At 44.8% G+C, this 21,901-nt stretch overlaps 1 protein-coding gene across 1 annotated transcript in view; it reads right to left on the minus strand.

Annotated features, from left to right (window-relative positions):
* Nucleotides 1-21,901, minus strand: part of LOC148506452 (uncharacterized) — a 93,023-nt gene that overhangs the window by 64,180 nt on the left and 6,942 nt on the right. Inside the window, exons 3-6 of the mRNA XM_088446728.1 lie at nt 19,310-19,501; nt 18,117-18,240; nt 17,912-18,000; nt 17,644-17,758 (exon numbers count right to left, since the gene is read on the minus strand). Of these exons, the coding sequence (XP_088302854.1) occupies nt 17,644-17,758; nt 17,912-18,000; nt 18,117-18,240; nt 19,310-19,501 (520 nt within the window). The remainder of the gene's footprint in view (nt 1-17,643; nt 17,759-17,911; nt 18,001-18,116; nt 18,241-19,309; nt 19,502-21,901) is intronic.

Raw genomic sequence — 21,901 nt, forward strand, 5'->3', positions numbered from 1 at the left:
GCTGTGTCCTCACACTCTCCGAATCTCCATCTCAGTATCTGTAACAGAGTGCAGGCATGGTCTATACATTATCTCACACACAGCTCATACTAGCTGTATCCTGCTGTGTCCTCACACTCTCCAGATCTCCATCTCAGTATATGTAACAGAGTGCAGGCATGGTCTATACATTATCTCACACAGGTCATACTAGCTGCATCCTGCTATTTCCTCACACTCTCCAGATCTCCATCTCAGTATATGTAACAGAGTGCAGGCATGGTCTATACATTATATCACACACACATCATACTAGCTGCATCCTGCTATGTCCTCACACTCTCCGGATCTCCATCTCAGTATATGTAACAGAGAGCATACATGGTCTATACATTATATCATACACAGGTCATACTAGCTGCATCCTGCTGTGACCTCACACTCTCCGGATCTCCATCTCAGTATATGTAACAGAGAGCATACATGGTCTATACATTATATCACACACAGGTCATTCTAGCTGCATCCTGCTGTGTCCTCACACTCTCCAGATCTCCATCTCAGTATATGTAACAGAGAGCATACATGGTCTATACATTATCTCATACACAGGTCATACTAGCTGCATCCTGCTGTGTCCTCACACTCTCCGTATCTCCATCTCAGTATATGTAACAGAGAGCATACATGGTCTATACATTATCTCATACACAGGTCATACTAGCTGCATCCTGCTATGTCCTCACACTCTCCAGATCTCCATCTCAGTATATGTAACAGAGTGCACACATGGTCTATACATTATCTCACACAGGTTATACTAGCTGCATCCTGCTGTGTCCTCACGCTCTCCGGATCTCCATCTCAGTATATGTAACAGAATGCAGACATGGTCTATACATTATTTCACACACAGGTCATACTAGCTGCATCCTGCTGTGTCCTCACGCTCTCCGGATCTCCATCTCAGTATATGTAACAGAGTGCAGGTATGGTCTATACATTATCTCACACACAGGTCATACTAGCTGCATCCTGCTGTGTCCTCACGCTCTCCATATCTCCATCAGTATATGTAACAGAGTGCACACATGGTCTATACATTATCTCACACAGGTTATACTAGCTGCATCCTGCTGTGTCCTCACGCTCTCCGGATCTCCATCTCAGTATATGTAACAGAGTGCAGTCATGGTCTATACATTATATCACACACAGGTCATACTAGCTGTATCCTGCTGTGTCCTCACACTCTCCAGATCTCCATCTCAGTATATGTAACAGAGTGCAGACATGGTCTATACATTATATCACACACAGGTCATACTAGCTGTATCCTGCTGTGTCCTCACACTCTCCGGATCTCCATCTCAGTATATGTAACAGAGTGCACACATGGTCTATACATTATCTCACACACAGGTCATACTAGCTGTATCCTGCTGTGTCCTCACACTCTCCGGATCTCCATCTCAGTATATGTAACAGAGTGCAGACATGGTCTATACATTATATCACACACAGGTCATACTAGCTGCATCCTGCTGTGTCCTCACACTCTCCAGATCTCCATCTCAGTATATGTAACAGAGTGCAGTCATGGTCTATACATTATATCACACACAGGTCATACTAGCTGTATCCTGCTGTGTCCTCACACTCTCCAGATCTCCATCTCAGTATATGTAACAGAGTGCAGACATGGTCTATACATTATATCACACACAGGTCATACTAGCTGCATCCTGCTGTGTCCTCACACTCTCCGGATCTCCATATCAGTATATGTAACAGAGTGCAGACATGGTCTATACATTATATCTCACACAGGTCATACTAGCTGCATCCTGCTGTGTCCTCACGCTCTCCGGATCTCCATCTCAGTATATGTAACAGAATGCAGACATGGTCTATACATTATTTCACACACAGGTCATACTAGCTGCATCCTGCTGTGTCCTCACGCTCTCCGGATCTCCATCTCAGTATATGTAACAGAGTGCAGGTATGGTCTATACATTATCTCACACACAGGTCATACTAGCTGTATCCTGCTGTGTCCTCACGCTCTCCATATCTCCATCAGTATATGTAACAGAGTGCACACATGGTCTATACATTATCTCATACAGGTTATACTAGCTGCATCCTGCTGTGTCCTCACGCTCTCCGGATCTCCATCTTAGTATATGTAACAGAGTGCAGTCATGGTCTATACATTATATCACACACAGGTCATACTAGCTGTATCCTGCTGTGTCCTCACACTCTCCGGATCTCCATCTCAGTATATGTAACAGAGTGCAGACATTGTCTATACATTATATCACACACCGGTCATACTAGCTGCATCCTGCTGTGTCCTCACACTCTCCGGATCTCCATCTCAGTATATGTAACAGAGTGCAGGCATGGTCTATACATTATCTCACACACAGGTCATACTAGCTGTATCCTGCTATGTCCTCACACTCTCCGGATCTCCATCTCAGTATATGTAACAGAGTGCAGACATTGTCTATACATTATATCACACACCGGTCATACTAGCTGCATCCTGCTGTGTCCTCACACTCTCCGGATCTCCATCTCAGTATATGTAACAGAGTGCAGACATTGTCTATACATTATATCACACACAGGTCATACTAGCTGTATCCTGCTGTGTCCTCACACTCTCCGGATCTCCATCTCAGTATATGTAACAGAGTGCAGGTATGGTCTATACATTATCTCACACACAGGTCATACTAGCTGTATCCTGCTGTGTCCTCACACTCTCCGGATCTCCATCTCAGTATATGTAACAGAGTGCAGACATTGTCTATACATTATATCACACACCGGTCATACTAGCTGCATCCTGCTGTGTCCTCACACTCTCCGGATCTCCATCTCAGTATATGTAACAGAGTGCAGACATTGTCTATACATTATATCACACACCGGTCATACTAGCTGCATCCTGCTGTGTCCTCACACTCTCCGGATCTCCATCTCAGTATATGTAACAGAGTGCAGACATTGTCTATACATTATATCACACACAGGTCATACTAGCTGTATCCTGCTGTGTCCTCACACTCTCCAGATCTCCATCTCAGTATATGTAACAGAGTGCACGCCTGGTCTATACATTATATCACACACCGGTCATACTAGCTGCATCCTGCTGTGTCCTCACGCTCTCCGGATCTCCATCTCAGTATGTGTAACAGAGTGCAGGCATGGTCTATACATTATATCACACACAGGTCATACTAGCTGTATCCTGCTATGTCCTCACACTCTCCGTATCTCCATATCAGTATATGTAACAGAGTGCACACATGGCCCAGTTTGCCCCTAAAAGACTCAGCACCTGTTCTATACACTCAATAGTAGATATCTGTTTCCCCCCCCCCCCATACCTGTAGCAGGGAAATAGAGGAATTGTCAGCCTCTAGGAGATTAAACTAAAATGAACAATAAATTACTACGCTGGGGTTGTAGAAATAATACTCATATATTATATATTTAAATCTGGCAATTTTCATATTTATTAAATGAATACCTTATAAAAATAAACACATAACTATAGCTTGAGCAAAATTCTACCTAACTTCTTGTGATTCAGCTGTTGGAGTTGTATCAATTTCAATGTCAATACCAACTTGCAATTGGATACAAAGTGATATGCTCATAATCTCACTTTTATGTTTTTATACTTTGACTGTTCACAATAAATAACAAAGCAATTCATATATAATAAAAACATTATATTCCTAACTGATCGCAACAAGCAACACATCAAATCACATGTCTATGAGCAGCATATTCACTAAATGTGTGAATAGATAAAAAGTGCATTTGGTTTTATCAAAAAGAGTCCCGTATTTTGTGAACAAAAATCATTCTTTAGGCTTGTCCTTTATAATACTTGTCCAGCCCCTTTAGAATATATGTAATATTAGATAAAAAGGGCTTATTAACCAGTTGCAATAGATTGTTGGTATATTGAAAAAAGGGAGTTACCACACTGTTATTCACCAGCAGTCCCGGACACTTTATGTTTCCGTCTTTTGTGTGTACAGTATGTTACTACACACAAGCTATGTCTGTTCGCCGATTCCCCGGGTCCTCTTTGCATCGAAAACACTTTCCTCCTTTGCTCAGGTCCCAGCTCTGTATAGGTAAAAGCCGGCCGGGCACAGGCTCCGTCTAAGGGCCGCTAATTGGGAGCTCTGTGTCCTTTACATTGAGTTAATACAGTGTGTGCAGGAGCCAATAATCACAAGCTTCTCCTGTCCCCAGCTCAATCAAGGTGCTTTGAAGGGTGGACGTGTTACTCCAAACTCACAGACAATATTCGGAGTATAATTATCAAGTCCCAGTTTTATAGGGAAATGGGAAGAGGAAACTATATGGAATAGCAATCCATTTGCGGCAAACCCGGTGTCCTGGTTGCGTTATATTGATGACATTTTTTATATGGAAAAGGAGGATGTATTATTTTAGAGGAATTCAGTAGCTTTTTAAACAATAACTCATATACTATCAAATTGTCCTTGGATATAAATTAAACTCTGATTACTTTTTTTTGGTAATGACTGTGTGTTTAAAAAAAACAAACTCAAGATCATATATCACGGCCATAGAAATTGGCTCTATTCGATACCAGGGGCTAATTTAAAAGAGTAAAACAAAATTGTACAGAAATAAATATTTTTGAACACCAGGCTGATGAAAGTAAGAATGCCTTTTTATCATGTGCATATGATAAACGAACAATAGATACAAATCTAAAGGCGGGTTGAAGTAGTGTATGGGAAGCTATTCTTGTACTGAATATTAAACCCATAGAAAGAAGTTAAAAATAATATTAGTTATAAAATCCCAATTGTAACTCAAAACATAATGAATTAGAAAATGTATTAAAAAAACACTAGTCACTTTTATTAAGAGACCCAGTTATAGAGTCATCCATCCCTGCTAAGCCAACATATATTTATAGCAGGGCATCTAAAGTAACAAAAAAAAAGTAAGCAGTGCTCATTTTAATACAATTAATGATCCAGGATATATAAAGTCCTCAGGTTTTATTAGATGTAGATCATGTATGGGATACAAAAGTGTCAAAAGTATTGAGATAAATAAGTTTAATGAGGTCATCAGCAATAACAATATACATCAAATTAAAGAATTTATGACATGCAACACAAAAAATTTAGTTTATGCCTTAGAGTGTAAATGTAATAAATTGTATATAGGGCGACACTTAAAAGTCCAGATTGGTGAACGTTTGAGAAATATAAAAAAAAAATGTCTGGAAACCCATTAACTTTCAGCACATGGTTGCTCCGTAGAGAGCATTAAATTCTATTGGATTAAATTAATGAGAGGTAAGTGGAGATATAAAAAATATAATACATTTGATTGCTAAAACAGAAATTACATTGATTTTCAGTATTACTGAGTTAAACTTGTATGATATTACCCCCATTTGTACATAGCTCTTATTTTTCAGATGTTTTTCAATGTGTTTTATTAGTTATTTATGTCTTGCATGAAGTATGAAAACCACTTTAGAATAAGAGTGGTTTATTTACATATTATTTTGTATTTATTCATAGGTCACTATGGTTATATCCATATAAAAGGACTACAATATGGTGGAACATCAGGTCTACGCCCATGTCATTTTCGATTTCCAAATGACAGGACTACAATGTGATGGAACATCCGGTCTCCAGTCAGGTAATTTCCTATAAAAATAGAGCATGGACTAGAATGATACCACTGGTGTTACTTCCTGTTCCGCTGGAGACTACTGACATGAGTCACTTTCTATTCCGCCGGAGACTACCAACATGAATCACTTCCTGTTCCACGGAGACTACTGACATGAGTCACTTCCTGTTCCGCCTGAGACTACTGACATGAGTCACTTCCTGTTCCGCCGGAGACTACTGACATGAGTCACTTCCTGTTCCGCCGGAGACTACTGACATGAGTCACTTCCTGTTCCGACGGAGACTACTGACGTGAGTCACTTCCTTTTCCTCTGGAGACTACTGACATGAGTCACTTCCTGTTCCGCCGGAGACTACTGACATGAGTCACTTCCTGTTCCGACGGAGACTACTGACGTGAGTCACTTCCTGTTCCTCTGGAGACTACTGACATGAGTCACTTCCTGTTCCGACGGAGACTACTGACGTGAGTCACTTCCTGTTCCTCTGGAGACTACTGACGTGAGTTACTTCCTGTTCCTCTGGAGACTACTGACATGAGTCACTTCCTGTTCCGACGGAGACTACTGACGTGAGTCACTTCCTGTTCCTCTGGAGACTACTGACATGAGTCACTTCCTGTTCCGCCGGAGACTACTGACATGAGTCACTTCCTGTTCCGCCGGAGACTACTGACATGAGTCACTTCCTGTTCCGACGGAGACTACTGACGTGAGTCACTTCCTGTTCCGACGGAGACTACTGACGTGAGTCACTTCCTGTTCCTCTGGAGACTACTGACATGAGTCACTTCCTGTTCCGCCGGAGACTACTGACATGAGTTACTTCCGGTCTCGCCGCAACAGATGTCGGGAGTTACATCACTTTCGGTCTGGTTATCAGAAGCACTGATGATCGACGGGCCACGTGGATGACATGAATGTATAGTATATGGACTATAAGAGTTATTAATCCTTTATACAGGGTGGTTTATTTTTATTACTGGATAATACAAGATGTGGCTAGTAAATACAGAGACTGCACTTGTAAAAAATAAACTGTGTGAGTTAAAAGGGAGTGGGGGGGGGGGAACATTGACCTTGGACTATCCCAAAACGAATTTGCAAGTTTCACCCCTCTCGCACAAATAGTTTGCTGTCATACAGCATTGAAGATGTGTATTCCCCGTGCGTCATAAGATGCTTAGGCCCTCATTCAGAGCCGGACGCTATTTGCGGTCGTTCGTTTAAAAACAAGGGGTGGCTATTCAAATGATCCGTACGCACATTGCAGTCTGTTCACACCTCTAAGTCTGAACGAACGAGCAAAACATACGCTCGTTTATTTGTTAAAAACGCCCCCTGGCCGCACGCATCCTACGTCATGTCCGCTATTTATTAGATTAATCGAGTACATCGACCAGCGTATGAACTGCTCGCTATTCTTGTGGTTGGTGTTTGCTACCACAAATTTGCGTGCAGTTCTGGCTATAAAATAACCCAGTGACGTGGTCAATGACGCTGCTGTTTTAAATATACACACCCATAAAACGCCCGTTTTGACCTTTAAGCACGCCTGCGTTCGGATCTCCACTCCCCATTTTCAAACACCTTCCCCTGTTACCACCCACATACGCCTCATTCTGTCACTCAAAATAGCAGGCACTCGCTATATAGCGTACAAAGGATTTTCGGCCGCACTGACTGGTTCGCGCATGCGTACTAAAAAGCGTACGCATGCGCAGATGTGCAAACATCGCTCGGAACGAGCGTACTGCCGCTAACGAGCGGCTCTGAATGAGGGCCTTAGTTCAAAAGTAGAGCAACGTGTTAACTTAAAAGTTTTAGTTAAACTGAACAATACACCCACCGAATCTTTCCGTATACTAACCGAGGCTTACGGGGCGCATTGTAGGTCATGTGCTCGTGTGGCACAAAAAATTAGTGGCGACCGTGAGGATGTCGAAGATGATGAACATCCTGGAAGGCCTTGCACATCAAAAACAAATGAAAATGTGGTAAAAAAAATGAAAATAAATGTTCAAAATTGACCATCGACTCATCCTCAATGATGAATCAACATTACTACAAAAATGTTCTAGCAACTTTGCGAAAAAGAATCAGAAGAAATAGGCCAGAGTTGTGGAAAAATGGTTTCACTCTCCATCAGGACAACGCACCAGCCCACACAGCTCTCTCCGTGAAGCAATTTTTGGCAGTGAAACAGTTCGCAGTGCTAGAACACCCTCCATACTCGCCAGACCTAGCACCGCGTGACTTCTTTCTTTTCCCTAAAGTCAAATCTGTACTGAAGGGAACCGTTTTGCATCAGTTACTGAGGTAAAGAAGAAAACAACAGAGCAGTTTAGATAGATAATGAGCTACAGCACGGCTTTGCCAATAGATAATAAGAATATAGAGATGTGTGGATGCAGAAGGGGAGCACATAGAAGGGAAAGGAGTTAAAATTTCCTAAATATATTTAAAAATTATAGCATCAGTCTCATTATTTAATAGCCACATCTCGTAGGTTAATTGGATAGGGTATTTAAAGCTGGACTTGTTTATTTTCTTCCCAAACCTTGAAAACAATTCCTTAAAGGTGCCTACACACTTAGCAATATTTTACAAGATTTGCCCGATTCCAACGCATCGTGACAACAAATTCGTGTAAAATATGCCCAAATCATGAGTGTCAACTCACTATCACGATGCCGGAGCGCGTCCCCGCAGGTCGAACATCGCATCTTCAGATCTGCCGTGCTGTAGGGCAGATTTGCCAGTCTGGGACACGATGCACTGGAAAAAGTTAAGGAAGCACGATAGATCGTTTGTCACATTGGACACTTTTTACACCAAATCGTGTGCAGGACTGCCAGGGAGTTGCCGGGGGAGAGCTCAAGGGAAATCGGACACGATGTCGGATCGGGGGCACATCGCCAAGTGTGTAGGCACCTTAAGGGATCGAAACGCGTTGGTGGGAGACCTCATGCTTGTTGCCGTTATAGGACTGTTTCCGGAAGAAGGGAGAACAAACTTGTGATGGTTTTTCGATTCAGATGTTGCGTATCCATTGCTAAAAATCTTCTGCCTTCTAAGAGTCCAGTTCACCTACTTTATGTTTTGTAATTTTATGTAATAGAAGGTTACTTTATGGATATACATATCTGGTTGGCTGATACCCCGAGAGGAAAAGAAGGCGGTTCCAGACCCTGTTGGAGTATTATTTCTATGTGCCCTTTATTGGGCTATAGGCTGAGAGTGCTCTGCATGGGGGGCAAACCCGTCATACACAATCTTTCTGTGGTGGTGGAGAACAATACACTACTCTTTTATTGGTACAAATAACTAAAAACATTTACGTATGATACCAGGATTACACTACTTGTATTTGTGTTATTCCTATTTGTGTCTGAGGTTTGCACAAACTGTGAAAAAATATATATCGAGCACCATTATACCCATATTGTGCATTTATCTTATTTATTGTAGGAGCAGATGGGCATTCTCCTATTCTGGTGTATATAGGCTGCTTTTTCTGGTGCACTGTGATATACCGAGCCTGACTCAAATGAACCAGCAAAGTACCCGCTGGAACATAACAATCAGATCCCACCAGTGCCCTCGCCGTGGACCTCCAGGCAGCAAACGCAATACTTAAATAAAAAATATGTAAGCAGATGTGGCTTATAGCTCAGGTAAAACAGTATATAATCAGAACAAGACAGAACGTACATAGATGTTATTACCATCCGTGATCATTAAGAATATCAAGCGGAAGTTGTCAGAAAGGATCATGGTTAATGTCCCATGGTAGAGCATGGGGAGAATCATGGGCAAATGTTATATTTGTAAGTAAGGGAGGAAAATGGGAAGCTGGTAGCACACAACGATAAGATGCGAGGAGGAGGAGAGCAGGAGTATAATAGGGACTGATGGCTCCTGATGTATGAGATACACCAGAGAGTGTGGGGAGGAGACTGGTCAGATCTCTGGGCTGGAAACACACAGTGAAATGATGTGAGGGGGAGAGCAGGAGTATAATAGGGGCTGATGGCTCCTGATGTATGAGATACACCAGAGAGTGTGGGGAGGAGACTGGTCAGATCTCTGGGCTGGTAACACGCAGTGATATGATGTGAGGGGGAGAGCAGGAGTATAATAGGGGCTGATGGCTCCTGATGTATGAGATACACCAGAGAGTGAGGGGAGGAGACTGGTCAGATCTCTGGGCTGGTAACACACAGTGACATGATGTGAGGGGGAGAGCAGGAGTCTAATAGGGGCTGATGGAACCTGACTCTCCCACTGGGCAGATACTTTGTTCGCATTAGTCTGTACTGTCAGAGGAGGGTGTAGGATAAGAGATGGCTGTAGTGACAGAGGAGAGTGTAGGATAAGAGATTGCTGTAGTAGTGACAGAGGAGGGTGTAGGATAAGAGATTGCTGTAGTAGTGACAAAGAAGGGTGTAGGATAAGAGATTGCTGTAGTAGTGACAGAGGAGGGTGTAGGATAAGAGATTGCTGTAGTAGTGACAGAGGAGGGTGTAGGATAAGAGATTGCTGTAGTAGTGACAGAGGAGGGTATAGGATAAGAGATTGCTGTAGTAGTGACAGAGGAGGGTGTAGGAAAAGAGATTGCTGTAGTAGTGACAGAGGAGGGTGTAGGATAAGAGATTGCTGTAGTAGTGACAGAGGAGGGTATAGGATAAGAGATTGCTGTAGTAGTGACAGAGGAGGGTGTAAGATAAGAGATTGCTGTAGTGACAGAGGAGGGTGTAGGATAAGAGATTGCTGTAGTGACAGAGGAGGGTGTAGAATAAGAGAGTGCTGTAGTGACAGAGGAGTGTGTAGGATAAGAGATGGCTGTAGTGACAGAGGAGGGTGTAGGATAAGAGATTGCTGTAGTAGTGACAGAGGAGGGTGTAGGATAAGAGATTGCTGTAGTAGTGACAGAGAAGGGTGTAGGATAAGAGATTGCTGTAGTGACAGAGGAGAGTGTAGGATAAGAGATTGCTGTAGTAGTGACAGAGGAGGGTGTAGGATAAGAGATTGCTGTAGTAGTGACAGAGAAGGGTGTAGGATAAGAGATTGCTGTAGTAGTGACAGAGGAGGGTGTAGGATAAGAGATTGCTGTAGTAGTGACAGAGGAGGGTGTAGGATAAGAGATTGCTGTAGTGACAGAGGAGGGTGTAGGATAAGAGATTGCTGTAGTGACAGAGGAGGGTGTAGAATAAGAGAGTGCTGTAGTGACAGAGGAGTGTGTAGGATAAGAGATGGCTGTAGTGACAGAGGAGGGTGTAGGATAAGAGATTGCTGTAGTAGTGACAGAGGAGGGTGTAGGATAAGAGATTGCTGTAGTAGTGACAGAGAAGGGTGTAGGATAAGAGATTGCTGTAGTGACAGAGGAGAGTGTAGGATAAGAGATTGCTGTAGTAGTGACAGAGGAGGGTGTAGGATAAGAGATTGCTGTAGTAGTGACAGAGAAGGGTGTAGGATAAGAGATTGCTGTAGTAGTGACAGAGGAGGGTGTAGGATAAGAGATTGCTGTAGTAGTGACAGAGGAGGGCGTAGGATAAGAGATTGCTGTAGTAGTGACAGAGGAGGGTATAGGATAAGAGATTGCTGTAGTAGTGACAGAGGAGGGTGTAAGATAAGAGATTGCTGTAGTGACAGAGGAGGGTGTAGGATAAGAGATTGCTGTAGTGACAGAGGAGGGTGTAGAATAAGAGAGTGCTGTAGTGACAGAGGAGTGTGTAGGATAAGAGATGGCTGTAGTGACAGAGGAGGGTGTAGGATAAGAGATTGCTGTAGTGACAGAGGAGGGTGTAGGATAAGAGAGTGCTGTAGTGACAGAGGAGGGTGTAGGATAGGAGATGGCTGTAGTGACAGAGGAGGGTGTAGGATAAGAGATGGCTGTAGTGACAGAGGAGGGTGTAGGATAAGAGATGGCTGTAATGACAGAGGAGGGAGTAGGATAAGAGATTGCTGTAGTACTGACAGAGGAGGGTGTAGGATAAGAGATTGCTGTAGTAGTGACAGAGGAGGGTGTAGGATAATAGATTGCTGTAGTAGTGACAGAGGAGGGTGTAGGATAAGAGATGGCGGTAGTGACAGAGGAGGGTGTAGGATAAGAGATTGCTGTAGTAGTGACAGAGGAGGGTGTAAGATAAGAGATTGCTGTAGTGACAGAGGAGGGTGTAGGATAAGAGATTGCTGTAGTGACAGAGGAGGGTGTAGGATAAGAGATTGCTGTAGTGACAGAGGAGGGTGTAGGATAAGAGAGTGCTGTAGTGACAGAGGAGGGTGTAGGATAAGAGATGGCTGTAGTGACAGAGGAGGGTGTAGGATAAGAGATGGCTGTAGTGACAGAGGAGGGTGTAGGATAAAAGATGGCTGTAGTGACAGAGGAGGGTGTAGGATAAGAGATTGCTGTAGTAGTGACAGAGGAGGGTGTAGGATAAGAGATTGCTGTAGTAGTGACAGAGGAGGGTGTAGGATAATAGATTGCTGTAGTAGTGACAGAGGAGGGTGTAGGATAAGAGATTGCTGTAGTGACAGAGGAGGGTGTAGGATAAGAGATTGCTGTAGTAGTGACAGAGGAGGGTATAGGATAAGAGATTGCTGTAGTAGTGCCAGAGGAGGGTGTAAGATAAGAGATTGCTGTAGTGACAGAGGAGGGTGTAGGATAAGAGATTGCTGTAGTAGTGACAGAGGAGGGTGTAGGATAAGAGATTGCTGTAGTAGTGACAGAGGAGGGTGTAGGATAAGAGATTGCTATAGTAGTGACAGAGGAGGGTGTAAGATAAGAGATTGCTGTAGTGACAGAGGAGGGTGTAGGATAAGAGATTGCTGTAGTGACAGAGGAGGGAGTAGGATAAGAGATGGCTGTAGTGACAGAGGAGGGTGTAGGATAAGAGATGGCTGTAGTGACAGAGGAGGGTGTAGGATAAGAGATGGCTGTAGTGACAGAGGAGGGTGTAGGATAAGAGATTGCTGTAGTAGTGACAGAGGAGGGTGTAGGATAAGAGATTGCTGTAGTAGTGACAGAGGAGGGTGTAGGATAAGAAATGGCTGTAGTGACAGAGGAGGGTGTAGGATAAGAGATTGCTGTAGTAGTGACAGAGGAGGGTGTAGGATAAGAGATTGCTGTAGTAGTGACAGAGGAGGGTGTAGGATAAGAGATTGCTGTAGTAGTGACAGAGGAGGGTGTAGGATAAGAGATTGCTGTAGTAGTGACAGAGGAGGGTGTAGGATAAGAGATTGCTGTAGATGTGACAGAGGAGGGTGTAGGATAAGAGAGTGCTGTAGTGACAGAGGAGGGTGTAGGATAAGAGAGTGCTGTAGTGACAGAGGAGGGTGTAGGATAAGAGAGTGCTGTAGTGACAGAGGAGGGTGTAGGATAAGAGAGTGCTGTAGTGACAGAGGAGGGTGTAGGATAAGAGAGTGCTGTAGTGACAGAGGAGGGTGTAGGATAAGAGATGGCTGTAGTGACAGAGGAGGGTGTAGGATAAGAGATTGCTGTAGTGACAGAGGAGGGTGTAGGATAAGAGATTGCTGTAGTGACAGAGGAGGGTGTAGGATAAGAGAGTGCTGTAGTGACAGAGGAGGGTGTAGGATAAGAGATGGCTGTAGTGACAGAGGAGGGTGTAGGATAAGAGATGGCTGTAGTGACAGAGGAGGGTGTAGGATAAGAGATGCCTGTAGTGACAGAGGAGGGTGTAGGATAAGAGATTGCTGTAGTAGTGACAGAGGAGGGTGTAGGATAATAGATTGCTGTAGTAGTGACAGAGGAGGGTGTAGGATAAGAAATGGCTGTAGTGACAGAGGAGGGTGTAGGATAAGAGATTGCTGTAGTAGTGACAGAGGAGGGTGTAAGATAAGAGATTGCTGTAGTGACAGAGGAGGGTGTAGGATAAGAGATGGCTGTAGTGACAGAGGAGGGTGTAGGATAAGAGATTGCTGTAGTAGTGACAGAGGAGGGTGTAGGATAATAGATTGCTGTAGTAGTGACAGAGGAGGGTGTAGGATAATAAATTGCTGTAGTAGTGACAGAGGAGGGTGTAGGATAAGAGATTGCTGTAGTAGTGACAGAGGAGGGTGTAGGATAAGAGATTGCTTTAGTAGTGACAGAGGAGGGTGTAGGATAAGAGATTGCTGTAGTAGTGACAGAGGAGGGTGTAGGATAAGAGATTGCTGTAGTAGTGACAGAGGAGGGTGTAGGATAAGAGATTGCTGTAGTAGTGACAGAGGAGGGTATAGGATAAGAGATTGCTGTAGTAGTGACAGAGGAGGGTATAGGATAAGAGATTGCTGTAGTAGTGACAGAGGAGGGTGTAAGATAAGAGATTGCTGTAGTGACAGAGGAGGGTGTAGGATAAGAGAGTGCTGTAGTGACAGAGGAGGATGTAGGATAAGAGAGTGCTGTAGTGACAGAGGAGGGTGTAGGATAAAAGAGTGCTGTAGTGACAGAGGAGGGTGTAGGATAAGAGATTGCTGTAGTGACAGAGGAAGGTGTAGGATAAGAGAGTGCTGTAGTGACAGAGGAGGGTGTAGGATAAGAGATTGCTGTAGTGACAGAGGAGAGTGTAGGATAAGAGACTGCTGTAGTGACAGAGGAGGGTGTAGGATAAGAGATTGCTGTAGTGACAGAGGAGAGTGTAGGATAAGAGAATGCTGTAGTGACAGAGGAGGGTGTAGGATAAGAGATTGCTGTAGTGACAGAGGAGGGTGTAGGATAAGAGATTGCTGTAGTGACAGAGGAGGGTGTAGGATAAGAGATTGCTGTAGTGACAGAGGAGGGTGTAGGATAAGAGAGTGCTGTAGTGACAGAGGAGGGTGTAGGATAAGAGATAGCTGTAGTGACAGAGGAGGGTGTAGGATAAGAGATGGCTGTAGTGACAGAGGAGGGTGTAGGATAAGAGAGTGCTGTAGTGACAGAGGAGGGTGTAGGATAAGAGATAGCTGTAGTGACAGAGGAGGATGTAGGATAAGAGATTGCTGTAGTAGTGACAGAGGAGGATGTAGGATAAGAGATTGCTGTAGTAGTGACAGAGGCGGGTGTAAGATAAGAGATTGCTGTAGTGACAGAGGAGGGTGTAGGATAAGAGATTGCTGTAGTGACAGAGGAGGGTGTAGAATAAGAGATTGCTGTAGTGACAGAGGAGGGTGTAGGATAAGAGATTGCTGTAGTGACAGAGGAGGGTGTAGGATAAGAGAGTGCTGTAGTGACAGAGGAGGGTGTAGGATAAGAGATGGCTGTAGTGACAGAGGAGGGTGTAGGATAAGAGATGGCTGTAGTGACAGAGGAGGGTGTAGGATAAGAGATGGCTGTAGTGACAGAGGAGGGTGTAGGATAAGAGATGGCTGTAGTGACAGAGGAGGGTGTAGGATAAGAGATGGCTGTAGTGACAGAGGAGGGTGTAGGATAAGAGATGGCTGTAGTGACAGAGGAGGGTGTAGGATAAGAGATGGCTGTAGTGACAGAGGAGAGTGTAGGATAAGAGACTGCTGTAGTGACAGAGGAGGGTGTAGGATAAGAGATTGCTGTAGTGACAGAGGAGGGTGTAGGATAAGAGATTGCTGTAGTGACAGAGGAGGGTGTAGGATAAGAGAGTGCTGTAGTGACAGAGGAGGGTGTAGGATAAGAGATTGCTGTAGTGACAGAGGAGGGTGTAGGATAAGAGATGGCTGTAGTGACAGAGGAGGGTGTAGGATAAGAGAGTGCTGTAGTGACAGAGGAGGATGTAGGATAAGAGATTGCTGTAGTAGTGACAGAGGCGGGTGTAAGATAAGAGATTGCTGTAGTGACAGAGGAGGGTGTAGGATAAGAGATTGCTGTAGTGACAGAGGAGGGTGTAGGATAAGAGATTGCTGTAGTGACAGAGGAGGGTGTAGGATAAGAGATTGCTGTAGTGACAGAGGAGGGTGTAGGATAAGAGAGTGCTGTAGTGACAGAGGAGGGTGTAGGATAAGAGATGGCTGTAGTGACAGAGGAGGGTGTAGGATAAGAGATGGCTGTAGTGACAGAGGAGGGTGTAGGATAAGAGATGGCTGTAGTGACAGAGGAGGGTGTAGGATAAGAGATGGCTGTAGTGACAGAGGAGGGTGTAGGATAAGAGATGGCTGTAGTGACAGAGGAGGGTGTAGGATAAGAGAGTGCTGTAGTGACAGAGGATGGTGTAGGATAAGAGAGTGCTGTAGTGACAGAGGAGGGTGTAGGATAAGAGAGTGCTGTAGTGACAGAGGAGGGTGTAGGATAAGAGATGGCTGTAGTGACAGAGGAGGGTGTAGGATAAGAGATTGCTGTAGTGACAGAGGAGGGTGTAGGATAAGAGAGTGCTGTAGTGACAGAGGAGGGTGTAGGATAAGAGATTGCTGTAGTGACAGAGGAGGGTGTAGGATAAGAGAGTGCTGTAGTGACAGAGGAGGGTGTAGGATAAGAGATGGCTGTAGTGACAGAGGAGGGTGTAGGATAAGAGATGGCTGTAGTGACAGAGGAGGGTGTAGGATAAGAGATGGCTGTAGTGACAGAGGAGAGTGTAGGATAAGAGACTGCTGTAGTGACAGAGGAGGGTGTAGGATAAGAGATTGCTGTAGTGACAGAGGAGGGTGTAGGATAAGAGATTGCTGTAGTGACAGAGGAAGGTGTAGGATAAGAGAGTGCTGTAGCGACAGAGGAGGGTGTAGGATAAGAGATTGCTGTAGTGACAGAGGAAGGTGTAGGATAAGAGAGTGCTGTAGCGACAGAGGAGGGTGTAGGATAAGAGACTGCTGTAGTGACAGAGGAGGGTGTAGGATAAGAGATTGCTGTAGTGACAGAGGAGAGTGTAGGATAAGAGACTGCTGTAGTGACAGAGGAGGGTGTAGGATAAGAGATTGCTGTAGTGACAGAGGAGGGTGTAGGATAAGAGATTGCTGTAGTGACAGAGGAAGGTGTAGGATAAGAGAGTGCTGTAGCGACAGAGGAGGGTGTAGGATAAGAGACTGCTGTAGTGACAGAGGAGGGTGTAGGATAAGAGACTGCTGTAGTGACAGAGGAGGGTGTAGGATAAGAGATTGCTGTAGTGACAGAGGAGGGTGTAGGATAAGAGATTGCTGTAGTGACAGAGGAGGGTGTAGGATAAGAGATTGCTGTAGTGACAGAGGAGGGTGTAGGATAAGAGATTGCTGTAGTGACAGAGGAGGGTGTAGGATAAGAGAGTGCTGTAGTGACAGAGGAGGGTGTAGGATAAGAGATTGCTGTAGTGACAGAGGAGGGTGTAGGATAAGAGATTGCTGTAGTGACAGAGGAGGGTGTAGGATAAGAGATTGCTGTAGTGACAGAGGAGGGTGTAGGATAAGAGATGGCTGTAGTGACAGAGGAGGGTGTAGGATAAGAGAGTGCTGTAGTGACAGAGGAGGATGTAGGATAAGAGATTGCTGTAGTAGTGACAGAGGAGGATGTAGGATAAGAGATTGCTGTAGTAGTGACAGAGGCGGGTGTAAGATAAGAGATTGCTGTAGTGACAGAGGAGGGTGTAGGATAAGAGATTGCTGTAGTGACAGAGGAGGGTGTAGGATAAGAGATTGCTGTAGTGACAGAGGAGGGTGTAGGATAAGAGATGGCTGTAGTGACAGAGGAGGGTGTAGGATAAGAGATGGCTGTAGTGACAGAGGAGGGTGTAGGATAAGAGATGGCTGTAGTGACAGAGGAAGGTGTAGGATAAGAGATTGCTGTAGTGACAGAGGAGGGTGTAGGATAAGAGATGGCTGTAGTGACAGAGGAGGGTGTAGGATAAGAGAGTGCTGTAGTGACAGAGGAGGGTGTAGGATAAGAGATTGCTGTAGTGACAGAGGAGGGTGTAGGATAAGAGATGGCTGTAGTGAGAGAGGAGGGTGTAGGATAAGAGATTGCTATAGTGACAGAACAAGGAGAATATGTGACTGTTCTGTACTTAGTGATTATTACTCACCTGTGCTGATAGCTGTAGGGATTTCCTCCTCCTTACACTGCTGATCACCCATCACATACGTCTCCTCTTCTACCATTATGTTTTCTACTTTAATAAGTTCTTCAACCTGAATATCCTACAAGACAATACAAATAACATACATATAATAATGACTGATTTATTTCAGAGTAAACAGAAGACATCAGTGCATGAGACCCGCACAGCTGTCCTACAGATCATATACTGTAGCGTCACTTTGGTATTGGGCAACTCCCTGAATCCCACCTACCTGATCCGCTTGTGGGTTATTGTACTTTTCCTCTCTATGATCCTGAGGACGGGGACATCTCTCTGGGGTATTTCTATTACTGGCCCCATCTGTAGGAGACACACAGTGACTGATTACACTGTATATATGTGATTATCAGATGATGTGTATATAGGTGGCCCCATAGCTGCTCTCCCCATTACAGTAAGTGACAGTCTCCTCTTACCCAGTGATGTGAGGGGCCGGTGATTCTCCATCATCTCGTCCTTGTACAGACCCCTGTGTCCTTCTATATACTCCCACTCCTCCATGGAGAAATAGACAGTGACGTCCTCACACCTTATAGGAACCTGACACACACAATGATACAGTCATCACCCAGACACCTCCCCTGGTGTTACTGTATAATGTCCCGTTCCCAGCAGTCACCTCTCCAGTCATCACCCAGACACATCCCCCGGTGTTACTGTATAATGTCCCATTCCCAGCAGTCGCCTCTCCAGTCATCACCCAGACACATCCCCCGGTGTTACTGTATAATGTCCCATTCCCAGCAGTCGCCTCTCCAGTCATCACCCAGACACATCCCCCGGTGTTACTGTATAATGTCCCATTCCCAGCAGTCGCCTCTCCAGTCATCACCCAGACACATCCCCCGGTGTTACTGTATAATGTCCCATTCCCAGCAGTCACCTCTCCAGTCATCACCCAAACACATCCCCCGGTGTTACTGTATAATGTCCCATTCCCAGCAGTCGCCTCTCCAGTCATCACCCAGACACATCCCCTGGTGTTACTGTATAATGTCCCATTCCCAGCAGTCGCCTCTCCAGTCATCACCCAGACACATCCCCTGGTGTTACTGTATAATGTCCCATTCCCAGCAGTCACCTCTCCAGTCATCACCCAGACACCTCCCCTGGTGTTACTGTATAATGTCCCATTCCCAGCAGTCACCTCTCCAGTCATCACCCAGACACATCCCCTGGTGTTACTGTATAATGTCCCATTCCCAGCAGTCACCTCTCCAGTCATCACCCAGACACATCCCCTGGTGTTACTGTATAATGTCCCATTCCCAGCAGTCACCTCTCCAGTCATCACCCAGACACATCCCCTAGTGTTACTGTATAATGTCCCATTCCCAGCAGTCACCTCTCCAGTCATCACCCAGACACATCCCCTGGTGTTACTGTATAATGTCCCATTCCCAGCAGTCGCCTCTCCAGTCATCACCCAGACACATCCCCTAGTGTTACTGTATAATGTCCCATTCCCAGCAGTCGCCTCCCCAGTCATCACCCAGACACATCCCCTGGTGTTACTGTATAATGTCCCATTCCCAGCAGTCACCTCTCCAGTCATCACCCAGACACATCCCCTGGTGTTACTGTATAATGTCCCATTCCCAGCAGTCACCTCTCCAGTCAGCAGCTGAATGATCTTGTTGGTGAGTTCCAGGATCTTCTGGTCATTGTGTCTCTCATGTATCAGTGAGTGAGGTGGAGGCACCGTGATGGGGCTCTGGGTCCTGCTCAGTCCTCCTGACATATGGGGGAGTCCGCTGGGTGTCTCACACTCACCGGATGTCCTCTTCACTACTTTGTAATCCTGTATATTGGGGGAGATAATAATACATAGGAAACCTCTTTCTATGAGGAGTTGATTTATTTAAGGGTTAAATATGCAGAATAGACACAAAAGGTGCATTATACAAATCTGTATCTATCCTATCTACAATTTTTATAGATACCGTGTAGTACAGGGTTTCCCAACCACGGTCCTCAAGGCACACCAACAGTCCAGGTTTTAGGGATAGCCATACTTGAGCACAAGTGACTTAATTAGTGCCTCAGTTATTTTGATGTAACCATCTGTGCACAATCAAGGATATCACTAAAACCTGCCCTGTTAGTGTGCCTTTAGGACCGAGGTTGGGAAACACTGGTCTAGTAAGTGTACATAGCACATAGCTTTTGGTGGAGCCACATCGACGATAATATATAAATGCAAGGTTCCCCTTGTGTACTAGTGTGGGCCAGATTGTACCACCCCCAGGAGTGCCCACTGTCACTGCCCGTGCATGCTGTAACACTGCCAGTGCTTCTGAACAAGCTATCCCACGCTTTGTTGATCATCTATTTAAAAAAATATTTCATATAAATAAAATTGCAACAAAATATCAAATTATTTTTTTACCAGATGCTTATACAGCGCACACATATTCTGCTTAGCTTTACAGAGAATATTTGGCCATTCACATCATTACCTGCTCCAGTGGAGCTTAAACTCTATATTCCCACATGTACAGCACACGTAAACACACACTAGTCAGTAGACAATTAACTTGCAAGCACGTGGAGAATATACAAACTCCATACAATTAGGGCCGTGGTGGGAATTAAACCCAAGACCTCAGTGCTGTGAGGCAGTAATGCATCCGTGCTGGACAACTGTAGCATTAGCAAGTGTGTATAGATGACACTAACACACACACACACACACACATAATATTCCCAGAATCCTTCACTGCTCTGGTCAGGTTCAAGTTTAATGAATAAACATGGATGGTGTCGCTGTGACATGAAATTACATGGGCACTTTATGTCAGAGTGCTCTCTGATGAATACATCTGTACTTTCCTTTAAACAAAGGAAATGGATGATATATTCTAAACTAGACCATCTCACTACCATCACTTGGAGGAATGGAGGTGTCTAAGTGAATCAGATTAACTAGACCTGTCATGGGGCCGGAGTCCTCTTTGTGACCAGCTGTTGTAGAACTACACATCTCAGCATGCCTTGCCACAGTTTTGCTATTTGGCCATGCTAAAACTGTTGCGAAGCATGCTGGGATTTGTAGTTTAACAACAGCTGGAGGGCCGCTCATGGCCCACACCTGGCTCATGGTGTCATGAGCAACAAGAAAAATGGAACCTGCTCAGCATAATGGAGTCACTGCCATGATCCTACAAGAAATAACCTAAATGCTACACTACAATAAAACACCACATATACAAGGTTATAATCGCACACAAGGTAAGCCCTTACCAAGGAGACATATATGTAGTTACCCACAAACCCATCAGGGAGTTATTATTAGAACACATCCTTCCTGCCAGGGCCAAATTGGCCACATGGCACTTCTGGCAGATGCTAGAAGGGCCGATGGCCTGGTGGGCCGGGCCGGTCTTGAAGCCTGGCCGAGCAGCTCCGCCTCCTGGTGCTCTGCTCGTCCGGGATACTGATAGATGGGGTGTGCTGCGCCATAACTCACAATGTGATATTTAACCACACCCCTTGTGAAATGAGGCCACGCCCCACAGAGGGGGCTGCCAGGGTTGAAGTAGTAGAGCCCCAGTTCGTCCCTACTTCCTGCCATCAGACAAATCCAAAACTGACGCTCTGGCAGTCTCAGACATTATGCAGATGACATCACCTCCGGGAAGAGAAGGTTTCTCTGTTTTATATCAGATCTGTAGAACTGCAGTTACAGCTGTTATCTGGGATACTGGAATGGGTCAGTCATAAAACAGCACATGGTCATTAATGCTGAGAGCTCTATAGTTAGGACAAATGTCCAGCAGAGGAGGGAGCTCTGCACTTAGGCCGAACACATCAGAAAAGCAGCAGAGACTCTGCATCACAATGATTCCTGTAGGGTACAGCTGCCTGGGTTGTGACATCAGATCCTAATACAGTATATTATATGGTTTTTTGTATGATTAGAATCTTAAATGTTACTTAACATGGTAAATACAATGATTCAGCCAGCTATCTCTATCAAAGTTTATGATGAGATTCAGTAGCCATAATTTACCTGCTATGCAGATGGAAAATAGTTAAATGATTAGAAAATAATAGGATTTCTGAATGGATGAATAAGAGATAGGAGTATTGATATAACAGTGATGTCACTGTGACACTCCTAGACTCCCTCACCTCCCCAGTCAGGTCCCTGTGTTAGTAATAGAGATAAGAGTGATGTCACTGTGACACTCCTAGACTC

The sequence above is a fragment of the Taudactylus pleione genome, unplaced genomic scaffold (genome assembly GCF_031769625.1).
Source record: "Taudactylus pleione unplaced genomic scaffold, aTauple2 ptg000403l, whole genome shotgun sequence".
NCBI lineage: Eukaryota > Metazoa > Chordata > Amphibia > Anura > Myobatrachidae > Taudactylus > Taudactylus pleione.